This window comes from Doryrhamphus excisus, linkage group LG9 (assembly GCF_037039965.1).
Source record: "Doryrhamphus excisus strain RoL-2023G ecotype Guam linkage group LG9, RoL_Dexc_Guam_v1.1, whole genome shotgun sequence".
Lineage (NCBI taxonomy): Eukaryota > Metazoa > Chordata > Actinopteri > Syngnathiformes > Syngnathidae > Doryrhamphus > Doryrhamphus excisus.
In genome coordinates, this window is record NC_136365.1 from 19,912,395 (window position 1) to 19,927,686 (window position 15,292).

The window sequence follows — 15,292 nt, forward strand, 5'->3', positions numbered from 1 at the left end:
CAGATTGCAAAGTGTGCAGGATGCTGATCACAGCTGGGGGGGGGGGGGGGGGTATCAGTAAGGCAGCCCCCCCGGGGGCTAGGGGGGGGGATGCTTGAGACATATTAGCTTATCATCCAGGAGCACCACGGTTTTGAAAAATAAGTCTTTGGCAAATCTTGTTTTGGGTCTTATCTCCTTTTTTTAGAGCAGTGATTCCCAAAGTGTGGCCCGCGGCCCCCTGGTGGGCCGTGGTGGTACTGCAGGTGGGCCATGCAAGGTCATTCAAAATATTATTTTTTCATTATCTTTTTCATTATTATTTTGATTGTAAAATACTTATTGCACGATTAAACAAATATCATATATATCAATCCTGAATCTTTATAATAATATTAATAATATAATATTTATTATTATTATTATTATTATTATTATTATTATTATTATTATTATTATTATTATTATTATTATTATTATTATTATTATTACCATACCATTCTAATAATAATAGCAATAATAATATTGATATTATAATATAATAATATAAATAATAATACTAATAAATAAACATACTAGACACACACACACAATCACACACAGTAGGGAGACATGGCATGGCACTATTACTATTATCATGGCATTATTATTATTACTGTAATTATTATATTATTTAATAATAATAATAATAATAATAACTAATAATAATAATTATTATTATTATTAAATAATATAATAATTACAGTAATAATAACAACAAATATTCTTGGTAATAATATTATTATTATTATTACATATAATAATAATAGTTATTATTATTATGATAATAATAATAACAATAATAATAACAATAACAATAATAATTATCATTGTTATAATAATAATAATAATAATAATAATAATAATAATAATAATAATAATAATAATAATAATAATAATAATAATAATAATAATAATAATAATAATTATTATTATTATTATTATTACATTTCCGAAAATATTTTCTTTACCTTTTCTTCTCGGTTTCATATCTGCTGAGGAGACGTTGCAGACCGCCACCCTTGAAGCCCTGGAAGTGTGCGGCGGGAGCACCGACGGTGACGATGTCGTAGGACGCGTCTGCAAAGACAGAAACGCCATCAAGTATGCTCTTCTTTTTTTCCGAGACACTGATGGAGTGAGATGTCGAGATTGCTGGAATTGTTGAGTGGCGGCGACAAGATGGTCATGAATATGCCAGACAACAAATATTCTTGGTAAGTACGTTGACGACAGCGACATCCCACACACACACACACACACATATATACACACTCCGTCAATTTGTATTGCGAAGCTATAGCTCTATCATTAGCTGTGCAGCGGGGGCTCTCTCAGGAGCGGCGGTGCCACATCCAAGTGCTCAATGTCACGGCGCCTCCATTCCGTCTGCACATGGCGGCAAAATAAACACTTCACAGATAAGACAGTGGGGCCCAAAGGTGCTTTTGACGGGAGATGTTGGGAAGGAGAACTAGATGAGGCCGCTGATTAAATCAGGAAAACAAAGAGACGGGGGAAAGACGGTTGAGTGGTTGAGGGCTTGGTTTGTGTGGTTTCAACGTGTGTGTGGTTTTATGCTTTGGAGTGGTGATATTTGGTATAATAATAATAATAATATTTGATACAGCTGAATAAAGTCATATTCTGCTAAAGATGCTGAAGATGACAATTAGAATGGGGAAATTCTCCAGAATATTTATAATTTTTATATTATATGTAATATAATAATATATATTTAATAATATAATATTGCATATGTATATGTAATTTTATATTATATTTTATATTATATATTTATAAAATTTTTTATAATATTTTTTACAAAGAGGTTTATTTAAAAATGAATTTAATCAGTAGATTTTTTATATTATATAATAATAATAATATATTTAATAATATAATATTACATATGTATATGTAATTTTATATTATATTTTATATTATATATTTATACATTTCTTATAATATTTTTTACAAAGAAGTTTATTTAAAAATGAATTTAATCAGTAGATATTTTTATTTTATATTATATTATTATTATTATTACAATATATTTAATAATATAATATTACATATGTATATGTAATTTTATATTATATTATATATTTATACATTTTTAATAATATTTTTTACAAATAGGTTTATTTAAAAATTAATTTAATCAGTAGATATTTTTATATTATATAATAATAATAATAATATATTTAATAATATAATATTACATATGTATATGTAATTTTAGATTATATTTTATATTATATATTTATAAAAAAATTATAATATTTTTACAAAGAGGTTTATTTAAAAATTAATTTAATCAGTAGATATTTTTACATTATATTATTATGATTATTATTATATTTTATTATTATATTATTATATATTATATTATTATATATTATATTATATTATATTATTTAATATTATGTACGGGTCATCAAAAATAGCAGTGGTAACTCATTTATTTCATTTATTCAGATATACAATTAGCTACATTTAAATATGCTGGAAAATATTTCAGACATAGTTGCTAATGCTGATTAATCATGAGTCATTAGTTTATAAACTGATTGATACAATTTTTTAATCATTTGACAGCCCAAATTATATATTATTATGTTTGCATGCTCTCCCCGTGCATTGGCTAATCCAGTTCTAAAGGTGACTATAGGGCTGTTATTTCATGTCTAGATGCCTCTAATGATATTAAAAACCATATTGAGAAAATCCTAAACAATGAAAATATTCAATTATTAACATTGAATCACGAAAAATGTATCACAGTCTGGAACAAATTAACCGCTATAAACGAGGAATGACTGTATTTTCATAATATTTTTTTCTTGTGATATTATACTTCATTCTCATAAAATTTTGGCACATAACTTTTTCCGTTAATATTGTCTCACAAAATAAAAATTTTCTTGCGTTACAATTTCCTCAGCACGTTGCTCGAGCTTTAATTGTATCGTCTGAGTGTATTGTTAAATAGCACAACAAAGCGACTACAAGCATATATTTAAAAAAAAAATGACCAAAAGTACAAACATATTCCAATATAAGTACAAATGAGTAAAGCCGATCTCTACAAACTCATCTTAATAAAGGCAGAATTAGCAAATATTAATCATAATTCAACCCATAACCTCTGCATTACATCCTAGCCTACGCTACGGTCACCGAAAACTCCACGTCACCCCCCCCCCAGCCAACCGCCCAATACAGAAACCAGTGACTTGGCTCCACTTCCATTAATCATGCCAGTGTCTGGGCCGTGTAGTACTTTTTACCCAAGTCCCCGTGGGTATTTTTTTTTTTTTTTTTTTTCAGACGTCCGAGTTCATTTTAATTAGTTCTCACTGCACCAAAAGTACATGGAAGTGTACTTGTGTGTATTTTTTTCAGGACACAATGACACAGTCGGTGTGCTAGTTTGTGTCCTCTGATGTCGACCCCTCGCTGGAACAAAATCCGCCCGACACTTAAGGACAGTTTTGCTTTCTTGAAGCCATTTTTTTAGTAGAATACAACACACAATGTCCCACAAAATGATTGACTCCATAAATAAGAATGTCATATGAAGCTGACGTTGCCCTAAAAATGAAAAGCGGACTGACAGGAGGTGTGAAAGACGAGGTGTCCGACAGTCAGCGTGAGACGGTATAAGGTGAACAAAAATGAGGTTCGCTACCTGTCTTTCTGGGACACGTCACCCTCATCCTCTGGGTGTGCAGGTTTATTGGGACAAACTCCAGACATTTCTGGGCTTTGCAGCAACTTGGCTTGAAGGACGGACCTGGAAAAACACACAGCGTGTTAAGTCACATGACCTTGGAACGCACAAACATGACAGTGACAAATTTTAATTAAAAAAATGTTTTCAGTAATGAGTTACATTACAAATAGGCAAATAATTAACTTGCATATTATTACAATAATTATATAAATGATGTAATTGTAAAATAATATAATAATATATAATAAATATGAAATAATATGATACATAATTATTAGAAATTCATATTTATAGATATTTTATAAAACAATATAGGTATATTATTGTATTTATTCATGCCTAATTTGACTTAAGGTTTGTGTAAAATGGTATATTTATTTATTTATGCCTGTTAGAGAGACTTAAATATGAAAATATTAATTTAACCATTTACTGGTTATACTAGATTACAGTAATAAATGTTTTTCATAACAATAACAATAACAAAATATGTAAAAATAACAAAAATATTACTATATTAATAATATTACAATATTGTTTTTATTATTTAAAAATATATTGTCAAATAATATAATAATATATCATGATTATTAAATAATATGATACATAATTATTGGAAATATATATTTATACATATTTTATAAAATAATATAGGTGTATTATTGTATTTATTCATGCCTAATTTGACTTAAGGTTCGTGTAAAATGGTATATTTATTTATTTATGCCTGTTAGAGAGACTTAAATGTGAAAATATTAATTTAACTTTTTTTTTACTGGTTATACTCGATTACAATAATAAGTGGTTTTCATAAAAATAAAAATAAAAATAAAAATAAAAATAAAAATAAAAATAAAAATAAAAATAAAAATAAAAATAAAAATAAAAATAAAAATAAAAATAAAAATAAAAATGTGCCATTTTCTAATGTCATATAATAATAATAAAATATTACTATATTAATAATATTACTATATTGTTTTAAATAATACTAATAAAAAATAATTACATAATATTATATTTATTATTATTTATTTTATATTATATTTAATTTTTATTTTCTGTTCTGTATGTAATTATATATTTGTCTGAATACATTTAAGCCTATTAGTCAGTAAAATATGTATCGATTCAGTATTTTCGGACCGATTTCTGCCAATTTTGGTTATGGTTACCAGTCATGGTTCCATTCCCAATAAATTATGTCTATAAAGTCACATGTCCCAGGAAGCACCTCATTTATTCCTAAACCAGCCTCATGGGCATGGCCGACAATTTTGTCTTTCATTGACACAGTCACAGATGAGCTCTGTAAACTCTGCCCGGCAACAAGTATCCAATCAAAACGTGGTAAAATAATCAGAGCCACTCTGTTGTAGTTTTTCCTGCGGGGGGTAGCCTACCTGAACGGTTGCTTTTCCCCGAAAAAAAAAAAAAAAAAAAAAAAACTCGGTCGGTGTGGACCTAACTCAGCATATTTTCCACACTGCCTTTTAATAAAGGCCAACATTAATGGGGGCTGGCTGAGCACGAGCGGACTGATGAAGCTGCTGACTCTTGGGGCTTGGATGAATTAGCCCCATCAAAGGCCATCTGTTGGCCCAGGTGTGTGTGTGTGTGTGTGTGTATATGTGTGTGTATGTGTGTGTGTGTGTGTGTGACAGCAGGGCTGAATGCCAACGCCAGCCCACATCTGGCCAACACTTTTCCTTTCAATCTTTTATGTGATTTCTTCGCTCTTTTTCATAATGCTGTGATTGGCCCATGCGGCGAGCGGCAGGCGATAGTCACGGGGCTGGGTGGGGGGGGTGAAGGGGGGTTGGGGGCGTTTGGTTGGCTTGAGGACAAGCCAAGCGGAGAAAAAGCCGTGTTGGAAGAACAGCTTCTTGTAAGTGATGTCTGACAGATGAGTGTGTGTGTGTCCCACCCACCCCCCCCACACACCCTTACTTCTTCTTCACAGTCCTGCTGTGGTGAATGTGTGGGAGACGTGTGGAGACACGCTGTTCGAGCACACCAGTAACACTGCTGCTTAAGTCATGTTGACTTAATATTACACTTTCTTTCTTGTCAATTGTACTTTGCTAGTTCGACACGTACGGTACATATGAAGTGGATCCATTTTAAAGGAAAACTATTACGCTTTTTTTCCACTTTTCTGACTTATAAATGTAGTTAGAATGTTGTATCATCATGTTAAATGATGCCAAAGCTTCAGATAATGAGGTTTGCACACTTGGAAGTGACCCCTTAAAAACGTTTAGTATGGCTCTGAATGCTCAGTTTCAGAAGGTGTGGTAAAACTGCCCCTTTGTGATGTCACAGAGAGACGGACTTCCTTATATGGTCGTAGCAATGTCTCCCAGGAAGTGTTTCTTTGGGTGTAAGAGAAAGCGAAATTTGTTTACAATTTTTTAACGAGGAAAACATCAGGCACAAGTGGTTGGAGTTCCTGATTCCTGACCAGTAAAATAAAAATATTTTAAATTGTTAACGGATTAAAATTTCACACTGGACTGTTTTGTGAACCTGGACCACTCTGCAGCTGGACTAGAAAACAACAGTGGTTGACAATTTTGTGAGTAAGAATATTAAGAAACGGCTGCACCAAGTGGTTAGCATGTGGGCCACGCAGCTAGGAACCCCAAGTTCAATTCCACCCACGGCCATCTCTGTGTTGAGTTTGCATGTTCTCCCCGTGCATGTGTGGGTTTTCTCCGAGTACTCCGGTTTCCTCCCACATTCCAAAAAAAACATGCTAGGTTAATTAGCGACTCCAAATTGTCCATAGGTATGAATGTGAGTGTGAATGGTTGTTTGTCTATATGTGCCCTGTGATTGGCTGGCCACCAGTCCAGGGTGTACCCCGCCTCTCGCCCAAAGAAGACAGCTGGGATAGGCTCCAGCACCCCCCGCAACACTCGTAAGGATAAGCGGTAGAAAATGAATGACTGAATGATTGAATGTTAAGAAACGGGAGTTTGGTGCAACATGCAATATGGTCGCACAGAGCATGTGCGACCATCTTAGGCTTTCCTAATAAATTTTAATTTTAATTTTAATTTTAATTTTAATTTTAATTTTAATTTTAATTTTAATTTTAATTTTAATTTTAATTTTAATTTTAATTTTAATTTTAATTTTAATTTTAATTTTAATTTTAATTTTAATTTTAATTTTAATTCCTGATATAGTTTAAGTTTTTTTTCTTTTTTTTAAATAACCAAATTGATTTTTAAAAAAGTTATTTTTTTAGGGATATTTTTTGTATTTATTAATTTTTTTGTCACATACCGAAGTACAAGGTGAAATGACCCTACAAAGTTAAAGTCTTTTAGTTTAAACTTGTGTGACAGTTCAAATGTTATTTAATACATTTCCTGTAGAGGCAATAAAAATATTAGAACACATTTGTGGTGATGCAACATCCTGAAATTGATATAAAGTGTATATGTAGATTAAAATTAACGCCTCATGAACTTGTTGTCCAATTATCTTCTCACCGTCTTCTCCGATTTTGCTCATCCCGCGTCTCTTTGGGTGTAATGGTTATTATCGTTATTATCAATGAGGAAGTAGCAGCAGCCTGCATGTTGTTCATTAGCAGCTGTCCTCATATACAGTTAATGCCGAGCCAGACGACGGACGCCATGGGAGCTCCTCTGGTGTATTATCCAGATCTGGGCCACACCAGGCGACCCTGTCAGGGACGATACGCAGAGACATGCCTGCCAGCGATTTTGTCTGAGCCCCGGGCAGACATTAACGACCGTCATGGCTCATCAGCAGAGGGATGCATAAAAAGGAGTAGTGTCTCATTTCTTAATTCCATATTTAAATTTAATTACATGTGTGAATTTTTCTGTTTGACGATATAAATTAAAAACAAGCTTCGCTAGTTCATTCTTTATTCTATAAGTGCACTTAAGTGGGACCTGTTATGCTCATTTCTGGTCATTTGTACTGAGATGCGGACCTCTGTAGAGCAGCTACACACAATAACCAGCACAAAAAAACTTTCTAGAGCTTCCAGATTCTTCAGTGTTTCTATTGACGTCCTTCTCATTGACTTCTTTGAGGGCTCACATCCAAATGAGAAAACCTCATTATGTGAAACTTTGGCATAGTTTAACGCGAGAATACAACAATCTGTTATGGTTATGGTTTTATTTCATTTGAACATGCATCAGATTACAATTGAATGCATCACATAATCAGTTCACAGTTCCACATGTCCAAAAGGAGTAGGAAGAAGCAAAGCTTATTAAATCCTACCCCTCCATCTGGTGCTTTTACAATCATACATTTGTTCACTTCCTGCTTTCTTAATATAGTTTAAGTTGTTAAAAAAAATTTTTTTTTGGTTTTTGTTTTATTTTTTTTATTTTAATTTTTTTAATTGTTACATTTTTAAATTTTTTAAATTTTTCACAGTTTTTCACAGTTCCATATGTCCAAAAGGAGTAGGAAGAAGCAAAGCTTATTAAATCCTACCCCTCCATCTGGTACTTTTACAATCATACATTTGTTCTCTTCCTGCTTTTCTAATATAGTTTAAGTTGTTTTTTTATTTTGTTTTTTGTTTGTTTGCTTTTAAATTTTTTAATTTTCAAATTTTCAAATTTTCAAATTTTCAAATTTTCAAATTTTCAAATTTTCAATTTTTTTTAATTTTTACATTTTATTTTTGCTACTATTTTTATTTTTTATTTATTTTTGTTGTACTCCGGTTTCCTCCCACATTCCAAAAACAGTAACTGTTACATTTGTTCACTTCCTGCTTTCCTAATATAATAAGTTTAAGTATAAGTTTTTTATTTTTTATATTTTTATAATTTTTTTATTTTTATTATTATTTAGATTTTTATTAATATTTTTTATTTTTTATTGATAGATAGATAGGTAGGTAAGTAGGTAGACTGACTTCCTTTATTGTCATTGCACCATAACACAGCAGTGAAATTGCCAACCAAATGTTGTTGCCTGGCTCCCGTATAATAAGAAATAATAATAATAATAATAATAATAATAATAATAATGTGGTGAATAAATAGATGACATCAAACATGAACAACAATGTACCGCGTAAACAGTAAATTGCACTTTTATTCATTTAAAATGTTTTATTTTAATTATTTTGTCACGTACCGAAGTACGAGGTGATATGACCATGCAATGACATAATGGGTATCATTATAACTACATTTATTCTAACTACATACCATTCTAACTACATTTATAGGTCAGAAAAGTGTAAAAAATCATAATAGTCCTGCTTCAATGTCATGTATTTGCCAACATGGGGCGGGAGAAAAAAGGAGGAGAGCTGACGGGAAAACAAAAAAACATACAAAATCATACATCAAATATGTTTTGTGCTGTGAATTTGTGCTGTCAATTTTTTATCCTCCCACCATCTGCTGGGTTTGTGCGTTGCAGTGACGAATGTTTACACTAAATGCAGTCAGTGTGTATCTTGCTGTTAACAGACAGCATGCCATGGTGATACTCATTTTAAAAAAAAACAAAAAAAAAAAAAACGATAAGCCATACTGGGTTTTCATCAGACATTCTCCTAAATGTTATGTCTTCCCACACAGTAAGAGTAAACTTTAAATATGACGACTATTGAATTGATAAGCCTTGCAGAAGCCCCTGGGTGACCATGCTCGATGCCTGTAGCGTTTGCTGTGCAGCCGAGGACCGCTGCAGCATTTTAATGCGGCGGAGAGAATTCCAAGGACAAGCGACGATGATAAGAGCAGTGAAAGTTAATTTACATGTAGCGGAGAAAAAGCTCGCACAAAGACACCGGAGACGAAGACGAACAAGAAGAATAAGAGCCAAGGACAGGCCAAGCGTCTGCGGCTACGCTGCCTTTTGTATGCGTGAACGTATACGCCGGATGGGAGGACAAACAGTCTTACCGGTAACCTTCTCCATTTCAGCCAACGTCTCCTGGTAGGAGCTGATGACGCCTGTGTATCGTGTCATCACTTCTTTGCGTAAGTTGTCCCAGTGAGGAGATAGTTCCCCCAGCTCCTTCAGGTCCTGCACCCTGCAGAGAAACCAAATAAAAATATTTGGACGGGAGCATCGTGTCTGTGCTTTGGTAATGGTAATGGTTTTATTTCATTTGAACATGCATCAGATTACAATTGAATGCATCCCATAATCAGTTCACAGTTCCACATGTCCAAAAAAAGTAGGAAGAAGCAAAGCTTATTAAATCCTACGCCTCCATCTGGTGCTTTTACAATCATACATTTGTTCACTTCCTGCTTTCCTAATATAGTTTAAGTTGTTTTTTTTATTTTGTTTTAATTTTGTTTTTTTTGTTTTATTTTTTTTATTTTACATTTTTTAAATTGTTAAATTTTTAAATGTTTAAAATGTTTAAAATTTTATTTTTATTTTAATACTATTTTTATTTTAATTTATTTTTATTTTACTCCGGTTTCCTCACACATTCCAAAAACATGCTATGTTAATTGGTAATGGTAATGGTTTTATTTAATTTGAACATGCATCAGATTACAATTGAATGCATCCCATAATCAGTTCACAGTTCCACATGTCCAAAAGGAGTAGGAAGAAGCAAAGCTTATTAAATCCTACCCTTCCATCTGGTGCTTTTACAATCATACATTTGTTCACTTCCTGCTTTCTTAATATAGTTTAAGTTGTTTTAAAAAAAATTATTTTGGTTTTTGTTTTATTTTTTTATTTTAATTTTTTAAATTGTTAAATTTTTTAAATTTAAAAATTTTTCACAGTTTTTCACAGTTCCATATGTCCAAAAGGAGTAGGAAGAAGCAAAGCTTATTAAATCCTACCCCTCCATCTGGTACTTTTACAATCGGTAACTGTTACATTTGTTCACTTCCTGCTTTCCATAATACAGTTTAAGGGGGTTCCTAATATATTTTAATTTTAATTTTAATTTTAATTTTAATTTTAATTTTAATTTTAATTTTAATTTTAATTTTAATTTTAATTTTAATTTTAATTTTAATTTTAATTTTAATTTTAATTTTAATTTTAATTTTAATTTTAATTTTAATTTTAATTTTGACATTTTTAGCTAATTGCTTATTTTTAGCCTTATGCATTATTTTAGCTGTTCTAAGATGAACTAGTTGAAGTATTTGTGATTTTATAAATAAGGAGTTAGTATGTTCTCTGTAGGCGGCATTATGAATTATCCTTACTGACCTTTTTTGCAGTACATTTAGCGAGTGAAGATTGCTTTTATAGTTATTAGCCCATATTTCCACACAATAAGTAAGATATGGTAGAACCAGAGAGTGTGTCTTTATTTAAATGAACCGGGCCGACTGTGAATGTTATGTAATTTCAACAAAACATTTTCAATAAAACAACTTCAATAAACATGAATCTTGTACACCTTCATAACCCTCATTAGAGGTGTACCTAATGTTGTGGCACATGGTTCCACCACAAAAGTCATTCATTCATTTTCTACCGCTTTTCCTCACAAAAGTCGCGGGGGGGTGCTGGAGCCTATCCCAGCTGGAGAAAACCCACGCATGCACGGGGAGAACATGCAAACTCCACACAGAGATGGCCGAGGGTGGAATCGAACCCTGGTCTCCTAGATGTGAGGTCTGCATGCTAACCACTCGACCGCCGTGCCGCCCTCCACCACAACATATTTTATAAAATGCAGGGATCGCTTCCCTTGTCATTCATCCACCCAACCCCCCACACCCCCACCCCGGCCGTGTTAATAACCATATCGCCGTATATATGTATCAGCTGCTTGTGTGACGATGAAATCCACAGCGGGACGCAACACTGTCATAATAATGGGCCCAATTTTCCGCAATTAAGCCTACAATAGAACAAAAAAAAAAAAACGTTCTTTGTGTCTTGAAATGAAATGTTTCATGTATAAGCAGGACTTCATGTTATTTGTTTGCTCGTTAAGGACATGAAGAGGAGGCGGTTCTTTCCATTTTATTTATGCATGACGGTTTATATATCCTCATCGGCCATTGTGAGTTTTTTTTACTAATGAATGATTCCTAGACGCTGTTTTGCATCAGAAAACGATGGTGTGATGATCTGATGGATAAAATAACCCCAAGCAGGGGAGCATCTGCTCGGGGTGATAAGGATGCGGGAGACAGGCTGCCTGCCGCCCATTTAATCAGCATGCTGTTGTACGAGGACGGTAAAGGTGCACATCGATGAACAATATGAAGATGAATGGTCGCATCTGATCAGCTGATTGAAATGCTACTGTACGTATATGTTATATAACGATGGTCAAAGAAACACATCACAGTACGGACAAGTTACAGAAACTGGAACCACCGACTTATGGTTGCAAAGACATGATGGCTGCTCTGATTAATAAATGGTTTGATTCCATGTAGCACAATGGAGGTCGCTACCAGGTGTCATGGAAATAGGAATGAATGGAAAAACTCGCCAAATGCCCAAATTCCATACAAATGGCTGACGGCTCACAGGTAATAATAATAGTCATAATAATGGATTCAATTTATAATGTGGCTGCACGGTGGTCAAGTGGTTAGCGTGTAGGCCTCACAGCTAGGAGACCCGAGTTCAATTCCACCCTCGGTCATCTATGTGTGGAGTTTGGGGACAAATAAACCCCACAAGTATAAAAACATGGGGGCAAAAAAACCCACAAGTATTAAAAACATGGGAGCAAAAAAACCCCACAAGTATTAAAAACATGGGAGCAAATAACCCCCACAAGTATTAAAAACATGGGAGCAAAAAAACCCCACAAGTATTAAAAACATGGGGGCAAATAAACCCCACAAGTATTAAAAACATGGGAGCAAAAAAACCCCACAAGTATTAAAAACATGGGAGCAAATAAACCCCACAAGTATTAAAAACATGGGAGCAAAAAAACCCCACAAGTATTAAAAACATGGGAGCAAAAAGACCCCACAAGTATTAAAAACATGGGGGCAACCCCCCCCCCCCACAAGTATTAAAAACATGGGGGCAAATAAACCTCACAAGTATTAAAAATATGGGGGCAAATAAACCCCACAAGTATTAAAAACATGGGGGCAAAAAAACCCACAAGTATTAAAAACATGGGGACAAAAAACCCCACAAGTATTAAAAACATGGGAGCAAAAAGACCCCACAAGTATTAAAAAAATGGGGGCAAATAAACCTCACAAGTATTAAAAACATGAGGGCAAATAAACCCCACAAGTATTAAAACATGCTGGCAAAAAAAACCCACAAGTATTAAAAACATGGAGGCAAAAAAATCCCACAAGTATTAAAAACATGGGGGCAAACCCCCCCCACAAGTATTAAAAACATGGGGGCAAATAAACCCCACAAGTATTAAAACATGCTGGCAAAAAACCCCACAAGTATTAAAAACATGGGGGCAAAAAAATCCAACAAGTATTAAAAACATGGGGGCAAATAAACCCCACAAGTATTAAAAACATGAGGGCAAATAAACCCCACAAGTATTAAAAACATGGGGGCAAACCCCCCCCCACAAGTATTAAAAACATGGGGGCAAAAAAATACAACAAGTATTAAAAACATGGGGGCAAATAAACCCCACAAGTATTAAAAACATGAGGGCAAATAAACCCCACAAGTATTAAAAACATGGGGGCAAACCCCCCCCACAAGTATTAAAAACATGGGGGCAAAACCCCCACAAGTATTAAAAACATGGGGGCAAATAAGCCCCATGGGTATTAAAAACATGGGGGCAACTAAACCCCACACACGGATTAAAAACATGGGGGCCAGTGGAGTGTTTAGAGAATGGGAGTGACGTGTGAGCGAGATGGCATTCCGAGGAGCAAGGCACAACAGGAAGACACAAAAAGGCAGTTCAAAGTCTTTGCCGGAAAGCGGAGCGTCGGAATGACACAAAGGGAGCTTAGAAGCTCGGCTGCACGAATAACAACAGGAAGTACACGAAGCTGAGTGCACGGAAAGCCAGGAGTCCTCACGACAGGAACATTTGGGAGCAAACAAGTGAGTTTTCTCCGGGTACTCCGGTTTCTTTCCCACATTCCAAAAACATGCTAGGTTAATTAGCGACTCCAAATTGTCCATAGGTATGAATGTGAGTGTGAATGGTTGTTTGTCTATATGTGCCCTGTGATTGGCTGGCCACCAGTCCAGGGTGTACCCCGCCTCTTGCTTGAAAAAGACAGCTGGGATAGGCTCCAGCACCCCTGTGACCCTCGTGAGGATAAGCGGTAGAAAATGAATGAATGAATGAATATTTTCAAATAAATAGGCTAGACTGATAATTATTTTAAATATTTATTAAATTTTATTTAATTAAAAATAATGATAATAATTATTATAAGCATTAGTATCCATGAAAGAACATTACATAATTATTTTTATTTTTATTTTGTTTGTTTTTATTAAATTATTTTTTATTATTTATTTTTTTGTGAGGAAAAGCGGTAGAAAATGAATGAATGAATACAATTAATATATAAAGCATATAACACAACATGAAAATAATACGCGTATTAGACTGATGCAGTTGTTTTACAAATACAAAATGACATACATGCATATAAACAAATACAAAGTTATTATGTTACATACAAACAAATGAACGCTATCTACATTTAAAGACACAGTAACGTAACGTTACGTGATAGACGTTTCATGATGCCGCTCGCTGGACTAACAATGCTGTCCTTTTTTTTGGGACCTCCAAAAGTCCACTAATGCTAACACATTTACCACAGCAACAAGCTTGTGTAGCGTCAACATTAAGTTATTGGAAAATATAGGAAAAAAATGTTTTCAAACATGACCAAATCCGTGACTATGTTCAACCGCGACTGTTATTTTAGCGTGAAATTATTAATTACAGTATTGTTGCATGAAATTGCCTTAACTGGTGTAGCTTTCATTCTCGGGCTTGGGCCCATAAATTGAAAGCGTTCTTATGTACGTAATCACCCAATGGGCTTTCTGCTGCCATTTTTCATCATTCCCCATATCAACTAAGATAATCTACTTGAGGGAGCCCTAAACAATTCTTCTACAGATTTTATTTATGACATCAAACGTCTGATGAAGGTCACTTGACTGTAATGGAGCTATAAATTTACCGTAGGTGTCCCGGAGAGCCGGGACCTGTCCCTTGGCCACCTTTATTTCATGCTATGTTATTGTGCCTGCTCTGTTTTAATCACGGAAAGGGGGGGGGGACTTTTGTGGGATCGCTCAATAAATCCCGTATGAAGAGGAGTGAAAAGTGAAAGTGAAATTAAAAGTGGGGCGGGGGGGGGGGGGGGGGTAGGGGGAGGTGGGGGTCTTCTTTCATCCCAAAAAGCTGGAGTCAATACAAATGTCACCCTGGTGATCTTGACACGCATTAGCACATCTTGTTTATTAATAAGCACCCGAAGGTTTTTTTTTTTTACCATTAATGAGACAGTTCTTAATGAATGGTGTTTAATTGGCATCGCGCGCATTCATTAGCTTTAAACGAGGAGTGCGGCGAAGAGGCGCCGT

At 34.0% G+C, this 15,292-nt stretch overlaps 1 protein-coding gene across 7 annotated transcripts in view; it reads right to left on the reverse strand.

Moving 5' to 3' along the window:
- Window positions 1–15,292, reverse strand: part of inpp4b (inositol polyphosphate-4-phosphatase type II B) — a 144,101-nt gene that overhangs the window by 33,686 nt on the left and 95,123 nt on the right. For all 7 annotated transcript variants that reach the window (XR_009131712.2, XM_058082851.2, XM_058082838.2 and 4 more), the window contains 3 exons: window positions 9,685–9,815; window positions 3,713–3,817; window positions 990–1,098 (listed from right to left, as the gene is read on the reverse strand). Coding sequence is in view for 6 of the 7 variants with exons in the window: in XM_058082851.2 (XP_057938834.2) it covers window positions 990–1,098; window positions 3,713–3,817; window positions 9,685–9,815 (345 nt within the window). In the remaining variant the exon portion in view is untranslated. The remainder of the gene's footprint in view (window positions 1–989; window positions 1,099–3,712; window positions 3,818–9,684; window positions 9,816–15,292) is intronic.